Here is a 21,456-nt window from a genome sequence, read left to right on the forward strand (position 1 = left end):
ACAAGTTTTGGGATGATTGTAGAAGTACAGACATTGACAAGAACATGATTCCAGACAAGAATATTCTTTGGATATTCTTAAGCATATGCTTTGGAATAAACCCTTTTCTTCTTAGCTTATTCTGATTTTTGGAAGATTCCTCCTACTGGCTAGCATGATGCAATGGAAACATAGAAGTAAAAACAAATGAATAACTCTTAACTTGTTCTATGGATCGATTAATCAATGCCTCAAAATGTTCTTAAAATATTACTCTTGACCTTTCGATGCAAAGAACAAACAACAAATATCGCAAATTCGAGTAAAGAAATCATTACCACGTCTGTAGAGAACTTCATCATCTTCCTCATAAGTTATCAGAAACTAATTTGCCACCAGGCATATATCGCCGTGTGTAACCATTCCTCAAATCTTTGATCGCTGCAGTTAAGAAACCAAATTAAGGAACTTTCTAATTTCCCTTGCTCTGTAGCTTCTGGTGTCTTGGTTTGATTCTCAACTCTAAACTAAAAATATACTACTTGAGACGAAATCTTACCTTTTACCCGTAAGCCGAGAATCTGAAGATATTGTGCTATAACTAAAACTAACATCTCTCCATTGATGTCAAAAACTAACATCTCTATATTTAGTTTCACAGCCTCTTCAAAATCATGCATATCCACGTTTCTCTAACATCCTAGCTACAATGCCATCATCTACAAGAGGTTCGATAATAGTTCCAACTCTCATTCCCAAAAGGTAAAGATAGTGAGTTACCCTTTGGAACAATGCCCCTAGGACTCACACTGATACTTACCAAAGTAGCAACCGAGAAGGGCTAACTGTTCGTGGGTTGGAGGTTGGAGCTTAAATTTTAGAATCACAAGTTACTTTCATCCAGACATAACCCTACGGCTTGATTTTCTACATAAGCCCACAAAAAAACTTAACCACAGGGATGTTCCAAAGGAACCACAAAAAAACTTAACCACAAAAAAACTTAACCGAGAAGAGCTAGGAACCTGTACTGTACTACACTCTGCAGATAATTCTTAACACATTGTTTAGTTTCGACCTAAAGATTCCAATTTTTCTCTACGTAAGCCAAAACAGGGATCAGATTCTCTTACTCACACTGCTCGAGACTCTCCAACTCATCGGTGATTATGCCTCAACCCTTGAGATACTCAGCCGATTCACGAACCCTGCATTAGATTTGCTCCCTCAAAACATAAAAAAAAGTCACCTTGACAAATTTTGGGTTATACTCCAATTTTATCTAAGATCGGAAGACAAGGGATGATAACATCAAAGGTTGTCAACAGAAGATACAATGCAGGCGCAGGTTTTGGTTCTGTCAATACAAAGGAAAACTAACAATAACTAGTTGGAACAACTCTGGAAGTTTTTGAAAGCTAAACAACAAAATTCACAGCTGATTTTTTGCTCTGGTAAGCCTTCTACCTTCAACATCTAGTTGTCTTGGGGTATGTTCAACGCATGTTTCCCTCTCTCAAGACATCGATCATGTTATAGATCCGCTTCTCTGCTTTAGACCGGATCTGCAATTCATGAATGTGTTTTTAGCAGACTTACATATTAAGAAATGATGTATTCGGTTCGAAACAGTTTCGAAGAAGAAGATGTCTAACCTTTTTCGCAAGGAAAAGCACAGCATCGACAGTACCCTCAGCATATATTGATCTTCCGCAAACATTGTGCTGGAACTCAAAGGACACACTGCAAAACAAAAGGATTGTTTTCAGTTTCCAAGCAATGGAGAAGTAGTAAAAGAGAGAGAGAGAGACAGTGAATGTCTTCAGTCTTGCAAGTACGTTTTATCTGGTGATGTCAAGTGGTAAAGATGGAAAGCATGACCCGAGATATGCTCCTCCGGAACACCCACCTCCTCCATCTGTTGCTTCGGATCTCGAATTAATTGTATCTGATTTCAAAAGTAAGAAAATGGTCTTAATGGTGATGATTTTACAAGAGAATGATTAATTTAGAAAAACGAAGTACGATCAAAATACCTGGTCCATGTCGTAGGATACACCCAATTTCTGAAAGCAAGAAATAACAGCTTTTGCAGTACCAGATGCATCCAATTTGCTAGCTTGATGAGACTCCATCACCTATAGAGATTATAGCCAATCAGACGTATTATGATACAACAACCTATAAATCCCAATTAGATGAATATCTCAAAGTAAAAGAAGTACCTCTAAGGAATAACCAGCAAATGCTCCAGGAAACTGCTCAGACATGATCTCCATGGCTGCAAGAAACGCAACAACCTAGTGGACAAAGCATATGTATTACGGGTCAAAGGAAGGGAGTTGATATACATAATTTATAGCTTTTTATAATTATGACACATTGAGTACTAAGTAAGCACCTGTTTACCCATCTGTGGGGAGATCACAGCATAAATCTTTGATTCCTCAACAGTTTTATACAATCTTGTCCTGTCTCCTCCAGTTGTACCCATAACGAAGGGAACTCCTACTTTGCCATACAGCTCTGCGTTATCTACATTTTGCAAAACAAAACAAAACAAACAACCTTTGAAATCAACTAACGCAGATAAACAGATTCCAAAAATCAGGTGGTGTTGTAAACAAACATTCACATAATTCAGGTTCACTTACGAGTGAAAGATAAATTCTTCCAACAGATTCTATGAACAACTTAATCATAATAATGTTAAAAGATGAAGTTTCTAAGATACATAATTGTACCATTTACTGCAGAGGGAATTGTGTAATCCACAACAATTAGTTCGGGGTACTTCTCAAACACCGAAGACAGAACCTTCTCTCTTTCAGTAGGACCATGAACAAGAATCTCCTTTCCACAGACCTCAACTGTCTGGCCAGCCTCTTCAGCAGAACCAAATGATGTAGGAACAATATTCACTCCAGCAGAATCTGCCGCTTTGATGACAGCTTTCCCCATTTTGCCACTGCATCCATTCACCTAAGGCACAAAGAGAGAGAACGAATAGCTTAGCTTGATCCTACAATTAACACTCTCACAAAGATCATACTCCCTTCAAAAACTGTAACTTGACCCTAAAAGATTTGCTATTTCTAACGAAAGGCAATAACTTTCTATCCGGGACATCACAATCATCACACAATACACATCAATGTAAAATCTAAAAATCACAACTCAAGAGTGTTTGGGAATAATCAGATACCAACCATGATGGATATGCCGTAACCAGGCGCAACGGACTCTACGGCTCCCCCGGAAGTCTCCGTCTTCGCCATTGACAAAACCACCGGAAAACAGCGTTTCACATTGGTCATAAAACTAACGCGGCCTTTAACACCGATCAGAGCCGTTTGACTCGTTCTAGAAGAAAACGAGAAGTTGCGATTCTCAGGACGATGAAGAAACACATTTGACGCCGCCATTAGCCTGTGATCAAATCCCAGAACAAAAAAAAATGAGAACTTTAAAGATCACTACATCAAAATTCAAAACCAATGTCGGCAAAGAATGTAACCAGTTTAGAGACGGTACCCATTCGCCGCCATTCTCTATACGAATCAAGATTTGCAGTTGGTCCGAGTTTGCTCCGGAAGGACGAGATCAAAGTTGAAAGTTCAAACCTTTGTTTGAAAAACCTGACCGGCGAACGCCGAACGGTACGATTCTAGGGTTTTAGACATGTTCGCCATTACGTCAGATCAAAGACTCTGGCTGAGGTTGTGGTGTTTCAACCTAAACCGGGAAATGTAGCTAAAAGGGAAACCGGTAAATTCTAAATTCTCATTTAATTAATGATCAAAACCGGCGTTTCTCTTTAATTTATTTATCCAAACCGGATTTGCTCTATGTTTACAAACTGGATTTTCACTTTTAAATTAAACTGGTCATGTAATCAACTTTTTAAACTCTTTCTGAGAAAGAAAATGTACGTAAACTCTTTCTGACAGTAACCCTAATCTTTCTTTTTATAAATTCATTTGTTATTATACTAAAAGTTTTTTAAAAAATCCATTTGTTATTAGAAAAACTGGATTTACTAATGGTTATATATGCATATATACTACTAAAATTACTACTATATAGTACTACATATTTTTTTAATGCATTCTAAAAATTATTTGAATAGGAGAGAAAAAAACAGAAGTTATTTTTTATTTGCATGTGTATTATTTGGATTAAAAATATTTAATTATTATTATATTAAACATCTACTAAAAATATATATATGTTGGCGTTTTTTCTTGAAAACCGCAGGATAAATGGTACATCTATTTGGAAAAACGGTACAAGACTAAATCATTTGGATAAAACCGTATCTGTTTTTTTATTTGTTAAAAAAACGTAAATTATATAAAAACTATTGACTGGTGTGAAAAATATGGTTTTCACAAAAAAATGCATTGAAATCCACTTCTAGTGGTTCCCAATCCCTGGATAAGTTTCAGCACTATCGCGATACAAAAGAATAAAGTTATCACGGTACCAGCACTAAGCAATAGGCATCTACAAGAAAAAACAGAAAATAAATAAACAAACTGTTTAAAAGTTTATCTTTCCAATACCATAAAATAGTGGGTCTTACAGATAACAGCATCTTTTACTCTGGTAGAGATCTTCAGAACCTTGGTAACATGCCTAGAAGTCTCTGCACTAACAAGCATACAATATTGTGGAAGAAACAAAAAAAAAATTTGGTATCAATAGAAAAAGAAGATTTACTCACTCTGTCAAGCATATTGTCTCTAAATCAATAAAAAATAAATAACTTACTTGTTCATCTATTGTCTGGGAAAAAATCTCTAAGTAGTGCAATTTCGTTTCATAAAAGGTTTTTGTCATCCCAAATCATTTGAAGATCTGTATATATGGAAACTTTAAGGGCAAAATAGTAGTTCACAGGAGCAGAAACTTCAAAATAATCAATTTTGTTATATTTAGGGGCTAACATTTCCTTGGTTTTTATGTGTTTCCAGTTCTCTAGATATGTATTCATAGTATAACTCATAGTAAAAGAGCTTGAAATTTTTTTTTTCTTCACAAATTAACAGATAACATAGCAAAATTAATAATCAAACACATTGAACTATACTACAATATGAAGATGAATCAAGAACATGAAAGTATACATGAGCCTTTTGTTCTGACAATGCTCAAATTGTTCATTGTCGTTTCAACTTAGGGCATCTCCAACTACAACACCATTTTAGTGCTGAAATAATACTATATTTGGTGTAATTTTAACACTAAAACTTTTTTCATCGCCATCCACAACACCAAATATTACACTACAAATACTATTCTCTATTATTATATTACTAAACTAAAGATTCTCTTTATTATTTAATAATTTTTATTATGTTTTCAATGTTAATCTAAATTTAATGCATTTTTTTATGTTTAGTTGAATTTTATAATGTATTATCAATCAAATTACTAATTAATTTTAATATTTTCTGCTGATTAATAATTCATATTATGAAAATTAAAACTACAAAAATGTTTTGATATATTATTTTTAAATTATAAACTTAACTAGATTCTTAAATAACAATACAAATTATATTTAATCTACTATACTTGAGCTATTTTATGATAGAATAACATTTAAAAATAAAAAATAAAATAATATTTTAGTGTTTGCCGTCGCTACAGGAAACCACTAAATATACTGGTGTTTTGTTCAACAAAAAAGAATCACACTATAGTGTAAAATATACCGTTCGGTTGGAGACAAAAAAATCAACTCTCCCACACTATTATGTAGTTTTACCGTCCCACTAGAATTGGCCTTAGTTGCTCTTGATCACACCATTGGCATTGTTTCTTCAATTTAGATCTAGCTTTCTCCACCGTTAGATGTTAATTATTAATAGTAATATATCACAGTTGCCTCAATAATTCTTTTTCAAACAATGGAATTATTTAATTTCCTTACCAAATTTGAAACTCTCCGTTTTAAGAAAATAAATAGCTCATTAAAAATAACTAAGTAAACCGTTTTCTTAAAGGTATAATAAATACAACTGTGGTCGGACATGCATATAATTTTATTTTATTTTGCGTAGAATTTACATGCATGATCCATTTTACACAAATTATTTTCTTGCAAAAAATTTCAACTAATATATTTCTTGGTGATAAGTGAACTGTTTCTTTCTAACTATATATATTATAAAGTTTGCAAAATTGCTGAAATACTTTTAATTCAATCATCCTTTTAGTTATTATCAATGGCCAAAAGGCTTTATATATACACAAAGATATATTTTTAAACGATAGATGTAAATCTTCCTAAATATATGCAATCAAATCACATATTAAGTGATTAAGATTTCTCCTTGATTCCCAAGCTAAAAAATATGATTTGGTAGAATCATATCCGAGTATCCTACAATATTCTAACACCTTCCCTCAAGTTGGAGCATGCCGCTGGCAAATGCCCAACTTGAACTTGATCATGTCTTCATCTTCACATCCTGGTTTCGGTATTCATCACGGTGTTATACTCCACAGTTGAGTTATCTCGGCTTTTCTTGTCGTAATTTGGTTCGTTGATGACACAACACAAGAGTTGTGTGTGGCACAAGGACTCCTTCAAGTCGTGTTCTTGTTTGTCAGGTTCGTTGATTTTGTCTTTTGTGAACAGAGCGTAAGATGGCAAAAACTTCTTCATGCCCATCTGCTTTCCACTGTCGCATCTTTTCATCATCAGATCTAGGCACCGTCTTCATCGTTGTCATCTTCAGCACCATTGTCTTTTGACGGTCGTGATAATCGATCCACAAGGATCGACCCGCTCAGATTAATTTAAACTCGAATGTCCTCCCATTTAACTCAGTTAATATTTCAGGCATCCCATCCTTCATTACAGGCTATAGAAATGCACCAATCTTATTATAAGAATAATGCATGAGTTGTAGAGAAGGATGAGGTTAGTTTGTGACAAACCTGAGAGTCAATCAACTCTGTAACTCCAATGTTTATCAATTGGGTGGTGGTTTCATCAAGCAAGACGAAAATTGTTTTGTCTTTACCGTCCGAGACAACCAGCTGCACCCGATACTTGACCACACCAATAGGCTCACCAGAGCAGCGTTTGCAAATTAGGGAAGATCCATATTCGACAAGCTTTAACCCACACTTTCCACATGCAATGTATTTCCACCTACGTTCAACAACGATATCTACAATGGAAGATGTGCATTTGAACTCCTTCTCCTACATTTATAATAGTATTTGTGGGTCATGGAAATGAATATAGGAATAGAAACAGTAGAATTAGACTATCAAATAGACCTGTTCAGTTAAGGTGGAAACAAATTTGCGAGCCTCTACAATTGAACATGTTTCAATTTTTTTAGGAGATTTAGCTCCACTAATAATAGTTGGTACCCCATCGGGAATTGAGGAGCTGTAAATTGAGAGGGAACAGCTTGTCAAACAAATCATGGTAAGTATTAGAATGTTGTAATTTCAAGTGTGGAAGATGAACATTTTTGGAAAAACTTTGCTTCATACTCGTCACCTCTTTAGAAACGTGATGAGTATGTTGCGCTCAATGACAGATTGCATGCATTATTATTTATTAGGAAAACATGTGGATATGAAAGGTAAAATTTGCAGTTGTAAAATAAACAATAAACAAATAGTGGGAATACTATGTTGGGGGAGGAAAATATATGGGGAAATTTAGATTGTCTACCTCCATAGGACTTTGGGTTGATAGCCGTGATTATTAGTATTGTTGATTTACCGACAATAGAAGCATATAAATTCCGTAATTCGACTGCACATCCATCCCATACCATGATGCGAACATCGTTACTATATGTGGAAAACTGAGTTCTAGTAGGTGGGGGAAAACTTGTAAAAGTTAGATGGGATGAATCAAAGTTACTCAGGTAGTCGCAAATATAAAGTAATTTTGTCTTATGAGGATGTGTCATTTAAACTGGTCCCTTGAATCTTTGTTAGTTCTCCAACAACATCTGGAAGGTGAATACTTACATGTTAAGCGGATGAGCAGATAAACATGATGATAGACATAAATATTGATGAAACACTACCAGGTAAATGTTGATTAGTTCCAACAAGAGTCCATAATTCGATTTGTTGTCAAAACCTAAACATCGCGTGTGGAGTCACAGCTGAGTTTCCTTCTATCGATGTAAGGATGGTGGCATCCAAGAATTTAATAACGTAGGGATGATCTGTAAGTTTGTATTGTGGGTAGCTAGTATCCACTTGAAATTCATATATATTGTAGATGCTCCCGGCTCAAAGGTCATCCCTGAAGCGGTAAATTCAGTATTGGGGTATAGAAACTTGGATTAAGGTAAACTGCAATGTATATTTCTCTGTTACTAATAAAAATAAGGAAGATGGAAGCATATATATAAGTATATGGGAAGCGTATATATAAATATATGGAAGTTGTATATATGTTCGTCAAGTAGGAGAAAATCTAGGCTTATAATTTTGCCATTTTGATGGAAAGCTTTTGAATGCCATTTATGTAGAAGCCGGCCACACACAGTTCGAGGCACACATCATGGCTGAAAGTCTTTCAATGGAATTATACTCATAATTGTTAATGGATGTTAGGAGAGTTGAAAGGTGTTTACTGTTTAGAATGAAATATGAAAATATGGACCATATATAGAAGGAGCCGTTTTTAGATTTTATGAATGTAGGAGTAACATACGAATTATTAAATGGGATGACAATAATTATTGGTGGTACTAATTTTCAAACATAATGAGTAATGTTTTTGTAATAAAGGGGGTCAATGACGTTTTAGGAAGTAAATTGTGGAGTATATTCAACAGAGCAAACGTGAAGAGAAATTTTATTTTTGGAATTTAATGAGTTACGGTTTCATAACGTCTAAGGAAATCGTGGAGCAAATAAACCATTTATGGGAAATAATTAAGAGTTGGGCGTAGTCTAATTAAGAGAATCGTGGAGCAAATCAACCATTTAAGGTATACAAATAAGAGCAGGGGTGGTCTAATCAAGAGGATCGTTTAGCGAATCATACATTTAAGAGAGACAATTAATTTTGAAACCAATTTAATATGAAACAACCAATAAGGAGAGAGCAGAAGCTTACTTTTATTTATACTAGTTACTAAGCTTCAGAACTACGTACTCACCTACATAACTCTGCATAATTGGGTATATTCAACCCTTAGTACATGTATCATATTTATACCATGCATTTTATGAAACGTTGAATTTATATGGATATGTGACCACTTGAATGTGATTCATATACTTCTGTGCTTGCAAATATGCATGAGAACTCTATGTAGAGCATTTTTTGAAACCAGATCGACCAGTATGATGTTCTATTTGTTTGGAAGTTGCCTTTCTTATTGGCAGAAAATGTGTCTTATCGCTGACTAGCATAAGTTATAGCCTTATATGATGAAAAGAAGACAATGATAGCTAAAGGCTTCTTCATCTTGAAACACACAAAATAGAACATAACATCAGAAGAAATGATTTTTTTGGGGCTGCTTCTTATTGTTTTGATATAATGTTATGTTAGATTCTAATTTGGTTTAGTACAACTGCATACCTCCTCTCTACAAGTGTTATACGATCATGGCGGTGGACTCTCCTGTAAGATTAATCATCTCTACCATGTTAGTTCTTATTCCCACAACCATGGTATGGGGCTACGATGGGACGACGGTTCATAAGTTGAAGAGGGTGATTCCTTGGAGCCATGAACTTAATCTTACTCAGGTTAAGGATTTCGATTCTGCTCGGCATACTTTTTGCTGATTGATATTCATCTATTTTTGTTTTGGTTATTCAAATTTGAATACAACTCTGACTTCGAGTCATTTTAAAATATGGATGATTAGATTTTGCTTATCTTTTGCTTATGTTTTTCTTATATAATTCTTGATTTTTTCCTTGAATTAGATTATCATAATTTTTTGCTTATATTTTGATACAATATTTCTTTTGAAATCTCGTAGAACACAACCTAAGAAAATGTTATTTCACTTTTTTTTTTTCTGTTTATTACTCTAGAACATGTCATTTTTGTTATTCTCATTTCTTTATGATGTTAATTCTAAAAGATGTTAACTTTGTTTTCTAAGACATACTTTTAAAATTGTGGCATCTGTATGTAAGTAATGTAGAAGAATTGAGAGAACCTCGTAAACTCTCTCAGGCACTGAAGTCGAGATAGCCGCTCATCTTAAAAAATGAGTTAACTCCAGCGACAATTCTCTGACTCTATCTCTTTTCGAATGGCCTTTTTCTTCCACTCTTACGGATCTGTTAGTCCGAAAACTATGATTCACATTCCGCTGATAAAACAGCGAGATTTCTTTATTTTGCTTCCACCATGGTTTTTGGTGAGATCTTCTTCTACACTCTCTCATTCCGTTGGTGAACCGACGAGATCTCTTTACTCTGCTTCCACCATGGTTTTTGGTGAGATCTTACTCTTCTCTCTCTATTTCCGCCAGTCACCTGTAGCGCCGGCGAGAAAACCGACCAGATACTGAACACTTACTCTTCCATTGTCGAGTGATGAACACTTCGCGGAGTACTCTCCTCCCACTCGATCCTCCGGAATCACCAGATCTGAAGGATGTATCCTCTTCATCTTATTATCATGTTGGACTCCTCTCTGTCTCACTCCACCAAAACTATTTTCCGGTGAGATTTGTTTCTCCTTTCCGTCGGTTGAATCTGTCACCGATGAGGCTTTCTTCCGATGACTTTATATGTGTACATCGAAGCATCACTCGTCCGGAGACCTGTGCTTTCCGATGGGGTTTCCATGAAGCCAACCTTCCGCCGCTACATAGCCTTCCTTCTTCAAGTTGGATGGCTCGCGGGTTGCTCGGCCGTGGGAGTTTCTCCAGCTCAGAGTTGAATTCATTAAAGAAAAGGAATGTGTTTGGTCCGATCATAAGGACACCATTCGATGTAAAACCAGTAGGACACAAATGGGTTTTTGTGAGGAAGAGAAATAAGAATAATGAAATCGTGAGATATAAGGCACGACTTGTTGCACAAGGATTCTCACAAAGACCAGGAATAGATTATGAGGAGACATACTCTCCTGTGATAGATGCAACGACTTTTAGATTTTTGATAAGTCTGGCTATAATAGAAAAACTTGACTTGCAGCTAATAGATGTAGTGACCGCATATTTATATGGTCCACTGGATAATGAAATATATATGAGATTACCAGAGGATATTGAGCTCAAAGATAAGAAAGGTTCTCGAGAACAACACTGCATAAGGCTGAACAAATCCCTTTATGGACTGAAACAAAGTGGGCGCATGTGGTACAATAGATTGAGTGAGTACCTAGTCAAAGAAGGCTATAAGAATAATCCTATCAGTCCATGTATTTTTATAAAGAAGTTTGCAAACAAAGGATTTGTAATCATAGTAGTATATGTGGATGATTTGAATATCCTAGGAACCTCTGGTGAAAACAGTTGAATATCTCAAGAAAGAATTTGAAATAAACAACCTAGGTAAAACAAAGTTTTGTTTGGGATTGCAGCTTGAGTACATAAATGATGGCATATACTGAAAAGGTACTCAAGAGATTCAATATGGACCAGGCTCACCCATTGCCTAGCCCAATAGTTGTGAGAAGCCTCGGATTGGATAGTCATCCATTCGGTCCAAAGAAGGACGATGAAGAAGTTCTCGGTCCTGAAGTGACATATCTTAGTGCCATAGGAGCTTTAATGTATTTGGCTAGCCACACTAGACCAGATATTTGTTTTGCCGTGAACCTCCTATCAAGATTTAGTTCATGTCCGACCCAAAGGTACTGGAACAGTATCAAACATATATTGTGTTACCTACAAGGAACGATGGATTTGAGTCTATTTTATACTAACCATAACAAAGAAGGTTTAGTTGGTTTTGCTGATGCAGGTTATCTATCCGACCCACACAATGCTAGGTCTCAAACAGGCTATGTGTTTACACACGGTGGTACAGCAATTTCATGGCGTTCAATGAAGCAGACCATTGCGGCCACATCATCTAATCATGCAGAAATTTTGGCTATGCATGAAGCCAACCATGAATGTGTTTGGTTGAGATCAGTGACTCAACACATCAGATCAGATTGTGGCATGGCCGATGACAAAGAACCGACTATCATATATGAAGACAACACAGCTTGTATCGCACAGCTCAAAGAAAGTTACATCAAGGGAGATCGGACGAAGCATATCTTGCCAAAGTTCTTCTTCACATATGAACTACAAAAGGCCTGAGAAGTTCAAGTGGTGCAAGTTCAATCTAGCGACAACTCAGCCAATCTTCACCAAGTCATTACGAACATCAACATTCAGGAAGCTCACGCATCAGATTGAGATGCGTAGACTCAAGGACCTTTAGTGATGTTCAGAACAGGGGGAGTAATATGTGTTGTACTCTTTTTCCTTCACCATGGTTTTGTCCCACTGGTTTTTCCTGGTAAGGTTTTAATGAGGCAGCATCCCCAAGCGTATTATGATGATCTCTTAACATCTACACGGTTATGTCATCCAAGGGGGAGTGTTGTAAACCATTGAAGATTGATTTCCATAACCAGTCCATACATGTCCAAGTCCACAAGGTCCATCGTCGCCGCATACTTCTTATTCCTTATCGGTTTATGATTACTACTTCTCACACACACAATCTCATTTATCTTTCTCTCTCACAATTTTATCTCACAAACATTCTATCTCACAAGTGGGACTCTGACTATTTCTCCAATTATGAATAATACATGTATTACATTTCTAATTAAGTTTGGAAAATGTACTAAAATGCCAATAATCTCTTTCTCTTTTAATTAATGATCTTAACCGGGTTTTCTCTATGTTTCCTTAATACAGAGACTGGATTATCACTTTTAAATTAAAGTGGTCATGTAATCAACTTTTTAAACTCTTTCTGACAAAGAAAATATACGTAAACATTGTTTTTGTTGAAATCTAGCTAGACATGACCGTGACCATGACTCTAATTAATTGAATTTGTACCATAAAATTGATATATTAGGTTAAATGCAATGAACCCAGTGACCTCAGAGAAGCAGATACATGTTTTCTTCTCTCATAATTTCCCTTTCAATCTGTGATTCTTAATTAATTAAAGTTTGATAAAATAAAAAGTTAAACCCATAAAAGTATGTTTATTCTTCTTGTCTTTGTCACCCTATTTTTCTATCCTATGATTCTCTGAACCTAATCATACTACAAAATTTTTGGATAGCAAAATATAAATTGTTTCATGATAACATCACTCATGAAAACGACCAATCTCTCTCTATTAGACCAACCACGTACATAAATGCTCCTGAGCTATTAATTAGAGATGATTGTCGGGGAGACACGATATATATTTAGTTTTAAACTAATTAGGATTAATATTTTTAACAAGAACAACATATATAATGTGTAATTTCGTTTTTTTTTTTTTAAGAGCAAACAGAAGATGGGGACTGAAGAGTCGTACGAGGAATATTAATTAGGCAAGTTGGTTTGGTCGTCGACGACTCTTAGAGAGATGATAATGCATTGTATCATTCGAAGGCGAAAGAGAGCCACGTGAAGTTACACTTACATGTGCCGTTCGATCCTCAATGTCTTATGTCTCATCGCCTTTTTCTTCATATAAATCAACAAAATTATACTGGTAATTTTTTCCCAAATTATACTTAATAGTATAAACTATAAAGTGCATGTATATAATTAATGAAAGAGTATTATACTTATTTCCATCTTTACAAAGCTGACCAACATAAGATATTAAAAAAAAACAAATAGTCGACGATGTGTTGATTGATTCTGAGCATATGGACCTTGTTATTGAGATTATTGTAATACTTTAAGTGTCTCTGAATTAGACCAAAACATATGTCTATATGCATATGGACTGTCGAAAACTACATGCATGTCTGTCTAAACTAAATGGTTCTTTATTTGTAAAACTTTACTGTATTAAATTTTTATAGAACTTCATTACATTAATTTGAGATAAATGGAATATCCATTTCAAACTACAACTTAATTTCATTTATTTTTTTACCTCAATTTCAAACTACACACGCTTAAGATACATATTGCTCTCTATAAATGTATTCATGCTAGCTAGTTGATATCTTTAGGTAGGGATATTTACTAGTATTTAGAAAACAATTGTATAAATACAGTATATAAGTAGGAATCGTATTTCTTTATTCATTAAAACATGACTGACTTATTAAAAAGACAAGAGGGAATATGTTTTTTAGTGAATGAACGTTGTAGCAGATCCACTGGACATCCATTAATCTAAAAAAGGCTTGCGGTGTTCAAGGCAATAATCATGCATATGGGTTGCCATATATACACACATCTACATCTTCACTTTCCAACCATTTGATTACACGAAAGTAATTAGCTGATTTGTAATGTCGAAGAATATTAATATTTTAATAGTTTGTTTATGCTCAGAGAAGGTCCATTTGCTTTCCTTTTTTCGGTCAACGATCGAGGAGATCGGAGATCCATGTTCACATCCCTAAATATACGATCTTTTCATATCAAGAGTAGGTCTGGAAACTATGGCGGATCTTTCGATATAAACACTTTAAACTTTAATTTATTAATTTAGGCTATGTGCCTATGTCATTGTCATCATGCAAAATACTTTGTTGGTACACGTCAAAGAGTTTATTATTTAATTTTAAGATGTATTCGTGCATTTTTAATTTGACCTAATTAAAGTAATGTTACACAATTTAATTGAATTTAATGTGGATAACTAGTGCTAATGTGTAGTACTATTTGGTAATCTATCAATTCCCCAAACTACTACTCGGCTTTTATATATCCAAAGGCCAGATAACAAAAAAAAAGCACTAGACGTTTTTCTCATGAGCCTATCCTATGTTACTCAGTTAATTGAACCATGCATATTTAATATAAATTAAAAAGGAAATAAGTGTTTCCCTGATTTAGTAATTTATCAATTTCACATGTTGATCACTATCAAACCCTTACAAAAAAAAAAATAATAATAATAATAATAGCGCGAACAAGAGAGAACATAACGAAGAAGAGAGTCTCTTACTGCAAGTCTGCAATCGATCACTTAAGCAAAGTTTAATTAATATTTAAGCAAACTTTTAAGTCCTCAGTGTACATTTCATATGGCTTATATCGCTTAGCTTATGGAACATACATGTACTTGAGTCCCAACAGACTTGTCATGCACAGCGCGTTGTCATTCATAGCTATAAATTTTGCTTAATATATATATACAAAATATATGAGAACTGAAAATATAAGCATATATAAATATTGACCCAACATATCCCACTAGAGCACACACAATCACCCATATGAAATGCCTCAGAGAATAAGAACACTATGGGGTCCTGATCGATCCATAAACATCGACAAAATTATTGGTAGGTACGATAACTATAATACTCTCCTCGTCCCATCAGTTATTTTTAATTAACACAAATAAAATTTCAAACTTTTATAAAAAAATAATTTTATTATATAAAATCAACTAACCATCCCAGCGATTCAAAATAACTTTCCTAGAAGATTTTCTCAAAACACTAGGAAAAATTTAAAAAACAAAAAATTACAACTAGTAGTTTCCGACAATAACACACAAGTTTAACTGCGCTTTATTCAAAACCTACTTATAACTTCCATGTCAGCCTTATTCAGAGGGGGATTGGAGGTTACGTCATTATCTTATACTAAAACAAAGCAGAGAGAAGAAGAAGAAAAAGGTAGTCCAGGGGAGAAGAACCTTGTGATTGTGGTGGAAGACTATGCCACACGAAAAATTCAAATCTTCTCAATTCAGCAACTTGCTTCTCACAGTTTTGTCAGCCCACCCCTCTCTTAATATAAAAAAACGTGTCCTCTTTTGTAACCAAATCAGAAAAATCCCTAAATTCACTGAACCCTCCTGCCCTCCTCCCCATATCTTCTGATTCTCCTCTGATCTGATCCTCTCCTCCATCTCTTCCTTTATTAATATCCCCCCCCCCCCCAAAGTTTGTTTTCATTATTTATTCTCTATTCTTTCATAAGCTACTAGTCTACTACTACTTGTCTTCCTCATTTGCCTACTTAACTAGTACTTCTCTACACAGATTCAACATCAAAACCAAACTTTGTTTTGATTGGATAAAAACTAAACAGCTTAAACCAAAAAACAAAAAAAAACAGAGTTTATTCGATTTTGTGTCTTTGTATCAAAACAATGACAATTTCTCTGCTGAAGTTCAGATCAAGCTGCATTGGTCAACCAGACAACAACAAAAAGATCAGATCTTTGTAAATCAGAGTCCAACCCAAAAGCCTCGTTAGATAGATGATTCGAGATATCTCAAACTTGCAGAACGACATCAGAAACATGAAAGAACGTTGTTCAAACAATCTAGCGATGGACGTAGGAAGAAACAACAACCGGCGCCAAAACGTGACCTTTCGAAGTTCGCCGGCGGAGAAAAGCAAGCAAGAGTTACGACGGAGCTTCTCGTCGCAGAAAAGGTTGATGATCCTCCCGGCGAGTTACTTCAGCTTAGAGTCTCTGTTTCTGTTGGTGTGTCTCACAGCGTCTCTGTTGATCCTTCCGTTAGTTTTGCCTCCGTTACCTCCCCCTCCGTTTATGCTGCTTTTGGTTCCCATTGGGATTATGGTTTTGCTCGTGGTTCTTGCCTTCATGCCTTCTTCTCATTCTAATGCTAATCCTAATACTCATAGAGGAGATGTAACTTGCCATTTTATGTAAATTCATCTTATTTATATTATATACTTTTAATTAATCTATTTAGGGTTCTTAATTAAACCATAATCATAGCTTTCCCCTCTCCTCTCTCTTGTACTTAACTGATTCAGAATTATATTACAAGTAAACAGCGAATTAAGGACTACAATGAGTTCGGTTTTGTTCCGTTCAAAGTAACTTTTGAGTAATACTTAAGATTTGTAATTCTAATGAAATTGCAACAACAAAAAAAAAAGAGCAAAAATTGCTTATTTTTGTGATCGAAAGTTAAATATTACATTAAATTATTATATTATATTATGATATATATTTAGAAAAAAGGAACAATGCAAAATAATAAGGGAGAGAATGGGAAAATAGACAAATGATAAAAGTAGCAAATTATACAAACAAAGAAACCCTCACTCACTCTCACTTGATCATCATCTCAATTCTCAAACCCGAATCCCATATCCGTTAATACCGTAAAATTTATTTCTTATTTCTCAACTCTATCCGTAGAGGACGAGTGAAGCACCAAATGCAGAGTCCATTTTTGTTTGTTTCAACCGAAAATGGCGGTAAGGTGATGCTCCAAAACCGACATTAGGTGATGAGTCTCGCTTACATCCATAACTGCAACAGCACAACCTTGAAGCTGTCTCACTGCTTCCACAAGCTGTCCTCTTATCCTCTGAGACAGTAAACCCCCATCCGCCTTCACGCACTCTCTGTACAGCGGCATGTACGCAATCGCTACTCTTAGCGGCGCAGGAAGATCTCTCAAGGATATCGCAGACTCCCCTTTTTTCAAAACTCTCATGAAATTCATGAAATTTTCATGGCTTTCTCTCATTCCTTTCTCAAAAGCTGTTTCCGACCAGTGTTCTTTGAGAAATGATTTTAGATCTGAAGGAACGGATTCGTCCTCTGATGCCCTCGCAATGCTGTCTGCGACTGAGTATGTAGCCGCGGAATCTCCTAAGAAGTCTGATTTGAGGAGAAACTCTACTCCTTGGAGAGACCCTCCGCTTCTTTCTCCAGCTGCTTTGAGGATTTCTATGCTGAGCGCCGTTAGGACAGGTGGTGGAACACGAGGGAGGAGATAGGCAGCGACCTCCACTTGGCAACTTGAAGTGGCGGCTGTTAGAGCTAAGCAAAGCTCCATGTCACGGCAACCTCTTTTCACAAACCATTGAACAACTTGCATGCAACCTCTCTCTGCTGCTCTCATTAAGGGACCCAAGAAGGCAATGGCATTACCTTCCTCCACTAGGCACTTCATTGTACCGATTTTACAATAATGCGAGGCAAAACCAAGTGCTAAGTCCACATCAACATCTAAGCTGTTCCTTTGAGCAATCTGAACCGATAAATGCAAAATATGAGAACAAAAAGAGACCTTCTTAAAGTCTAAAAGCAATCAAAAGAATATAAGCTTTACCTGCAACAAGACACGGACAAGTTCTGTACTACCAAAACGTGAAGCTTCAAGGAAACATTGATTCACATTATCTGCGCCACCTTCAACCAGCATACCGAGCAGTCCCTGTATGACAGTAGCTGACATTCCAGATGCCCAACCAGGATCAAACGAATTTGAGAACAGAGTGAGCGGGAAACAAGCTGCATCAAAGGCCTCGGTGAAGTCTCTTCCTGAGAGATGGTTTCCTGCTAGATCTAAGAACATCTTGAAGGCAGAAAGCTGTAGTTCAATCTCCGCAGCTGAATTTTGGCTAACCCTATCCTTTGCTCCCTGGCATCGGGAGTGGAAACCTATACATTTGAGAGCCCATTCAGTGAACTTCTGAACTTTGGCACCAGCCTCTGCTTTCAGAATCTCATCCCCATTGCACTCTTGGAGACGCTCATGCAACCTATATATTATTATGTACAAATGAAATATGAACTCGACCTTAAATTTCACACATTAAAATTGAGGTCATTCATCAAAAAATACCTCGCCCTATTGTGACCAACGATAGAAAAAACAGCAGGCAGGTGAAAATGGAACTATAGACAACAAGTTTACAACTCATATCTGTGGAAAACCTCATACAAAATCGCACAAAGAGAAATGCACATCATAAGCTAAGTAGCTAACTACAGGAAAGAAGCTATTAACAATTAAGAGATAATATTTCATGAATGTTAAAATAACTGATTTAATGTTTTACTAACCAAGAATCTTATGACTATGAATTATAGCAGTATCAAGGCTCACAAAGATTTAGCAGTGTAATTTGATGAACTCATAATTTAGCACAAACGACTACTTGCAGATGTAAACCAATCACTATAACAAGGAAAATATCTGTGACCAAAAATATATCAGTGAATCATAGAAACAGCCAATCAGTCTAAGCACCCTAATTTGATTTAAAGTAATACGTATGAGAAATTTGAATATGGCATATGTACCTTTGCGCCATAACAGTTACTGTATCAGCAAGACTCATCGTCCGGCTCTGGCAAGCAGAGACACATGAAGCGAGAAACGAAGTCCTAAGAGTAGCTCTAGTAAAGTCATGAGCACCATGACATATAATCTTCTTAATCAATCCAGTAATTCCCTGAAACTCAGGCTTTGTACTCAAGAACCAAACAGAATCAAGACCAACACACAACAAATCATTCAAAGTCTGTGGATCAGCCAACTGAATCAATCTCTCAGCAACGTCCCAATCCAACGAAGTAACAGCACCTTGAAAAAGTCGACCCAACTCGATCCTCTCTTGCCTATTAAGCTTTTTCTGCTGCCCAATATTTTCAACCTCAACGAGATGATCATCATTCCCTTTGAAATTTAGTTTCTTTGCACTACAACCACAGCATTCTCCTATCAAAGGTGCTTCTCTAGAAAAAACCACATTACTCCCTTCACCTCCTCCTTCGTGTTTCTGAGATGAAGCAATGGTTTCAGTTTTCACCTCGGAACAGAAAGGCTCATCAGGGTACATCTGATCACTTAACTTGATGTTATTATTATCACACAAACCTTCTTTCTCCATTCTTTACTAAACCAAATAAAAAAAAAATCTACTCAAGAGCAAAAATAAAAACCCATTCCTTGAAATCTCATATTCTTTCTCTTCCAGATATCTCCAAAAATGATAGGGATGACAAAAAATCAAAAGAACCAAAAGGGTCTTCTCAACATTTCCAAAGTTTCTGATCAGAGTAAGATCCTGGAAGCCTTTCCCCTTTTAGCTCATGACCATGGGGATAAGAGAAATCAACAACAAGAAACCCTAGACATGAAACAAATACATCAATCGTCAGCAAAAAAAAAAAATCGCTAATCAGATTCGCGTTAGATTAAGAAACACAGTGGACACAAAAATCGGAAACCCGATCAGATAAAAAAAAAACACGAATCGAGTTTCAGAGAAACGTAATTGTGCCCCAATCAATACATATGAAAACCAAAGAAGAGAGAGAAGAGAGGAGAGAATGGGCGAAACCTGGACAAAGAGAAGGAGAGAAGAAGGAGAGAGAGAGAGAGAGAGAGAGAGAGAGAGAGAAAGAGAGGCTGAGAAAAACCCCTGTGCATCGATTCGGGTTCTTTGTTTTTTCCTTTTTTTTTCATTTTACAGAATTTTTAATTTTATTTTTGTATCATTTTTTATAAAATTGTTGCTTTTTTACAAACATTATTCTCTTTTGAATTTTATTTTATCGAATCTTAATTTTTATTAATTATTTATAGATTCTCTCTCTTTCTTTCGTTCGCTGTTAACTTTTGATTAATTTCTATTTGTGATTCAGAATCTCTGATATAATATAAACTTAGGGGGTGTTATTGGATTATGGTTTTTAAAAGAGTTTGATGTATTTAAAAATCAGGTGTTATTCAATTGGGTATTTTAAAAAATCCTTTAAAATCTAGTGTTATTCAATATTTATGAGATTTTGTGTGATTTTGGATTTTAACGTACTTTGCTTCTAATATATGAACAAACACAATACCACACTTTTCTCAATCATTTCATTTTCTTCTTCTCTTTATAGATGGATCTCTAGCCTTTGACATATTATTGTTTGATTTTTTTTTCTCAATTCTTTTATATAATCACACTTATTCATCAGATCTGTATTATTTTTGAGAATTTTTTTTTGTGTTCTTTAACTTTTTTTTTTTTTCTGGGTTCATAATCTATAACTTTTTTTTTTGGTTTATGATATAATCACACCTTTTTTTTTCTGGGTTCAATCTCTGTTTCTTCCTCCTCAAACCCTTTTGTATATAATCACACTTATTCATCAAATCTGTGTTATTTTTGAGATTTTTTTTGTGTTCTTTATTTTTTTTTTTTCTGGGTTCATGACATCTGGGTTCTTTAATTACACCAAAAATCTGGATTGAAAACAAAGACAGTTTAATTCAAGTTTTCCATAACATGTGTAAAAGTTTGGGTGTTGTTAATTTAATATAATTTTAGTGTATAACACAGTTTATGAAAAATATATATATATATATAATAACTTTTAAAGAAATCCATAACAATCACCAAAAATACATTATCAATGACTTTCAAATCTACCTTATATACATTATAAAGTCCACACAAATGCATTAGACTTTTAAATCCACTAATGTCCTGGGTTAATTAAAATCTCTTAAAATCCTTAATTCAATAACACCCCCATAATGTCTCAATCTAATGACTAGACAAATCATATAAAGGACAAAAGGAC

General features: G+C 35.2%; 3 protein-coding genes across 3 annotated transcripts; 1 reads left to right on the top strand and 2 right to left on the bottom strand.

Moving 5' to 3' along the window:
- Nucleotides 1-1,229: 1,229 nt before the first annotated feature.
- LOC104788245 (4-hydroxy-tetrahydrodipicolinate reductase 2, chloroplastic) lies at nucleotides 1,230-3,663 on the bottom strand. The gene is made up of 10 exons (XM_019246173.2): nucleotides 3,514-3,663; nucleotides 3,189-3,408; nucleotides 2,724-2,961; nucleotides 2,381-2,514; nucleotides 2,205-2,279; nucleotides 2,016-2,117; nucleotides 1,818-1,927; nucleotides 1,635-1,722; nucleotides 1,447-1,544; nucleotides 1,230-1,336 (listed from the first exon to the last, which is right to left on the bottom strand). Exons 1-9 carry the CDS (start codon nucleotides 3,525-3,527, stop codon nucleotides 1,476-1,478), a joined length of 1,050 nt encoding a protein of 349 aa, XP_019101718.1. The 5' UTR covers nucleotides 3,528-3,663; the 3' UTR covers nucleotides 1,230-1,336; nucleotides 1,447-1,475.
- A 12,548-nt stretch (nucleotides 3,664-16,211) lies between these two features.
- On the top strand, nucleotides 16,212-16,816 carry LOC104788248 (protein AUXIN-REGULATED GENE INVOLVED IN ORGAN SIZE). Its single transcript, XM_010513980.3, has one exon. It carries the CDS (start codon nucleotides 16,363-16,365, stop codon nucleotides 16,780-16,782), a length of 420 nt encoding a protein of 139 aa, XP_010512282.1. The 5' UTR covers nucleotides 16,212-16,362; the 3' UTR covers nucleotides 16,783-16,816.
- A 214-nt stretch (nucleotides 16,817-17,030) lies between these two features.
- Nucleotides 17,031-20,352, bottom strand: LOC104788249 (ankyrin repeat protein SKIP35). Its single transcript, XM_010513981.3, has 4 exons — nucleotides 20,223-20,352; nucleotides 19,180-20,009; nucleotides 18,203-18,635; nucleotides 17,031-18,121 (listed from the first exon to the last, which is right to left on the bottom strand). The coding sequence occupies exons 2-4, from the start codon at nucleotides 19,767-19,769 to the stop codon at nucleotides 17,324-17,326; spliced, it is 1,821 nt and encodes a 606-aa protein (XP_010512283.1). The 5' UTR covers nucleotides 19,770-20,009; nucleotides 20,223-20,352; the 3' UTR covers nucleotides 17,031-17,323.
- Between the last annotated feature and the right edge of the window lie 1,104 nt (nucleotides 20,353-21,456).

Source organism: Camelina sativa, chromosome 5, assembly GCF_030686135.1.
Source record: "Camelina sativa cultivar CO46 ecotype springtype chromosome 5, ASM3068613v1".
NCBI classification, from domain to species: Eukaryota; Viridiplantae; Streptophyta; class Magnoliopsida; order Brassicales; family Brassicaceae; genus Camelina; species Camelina sativa.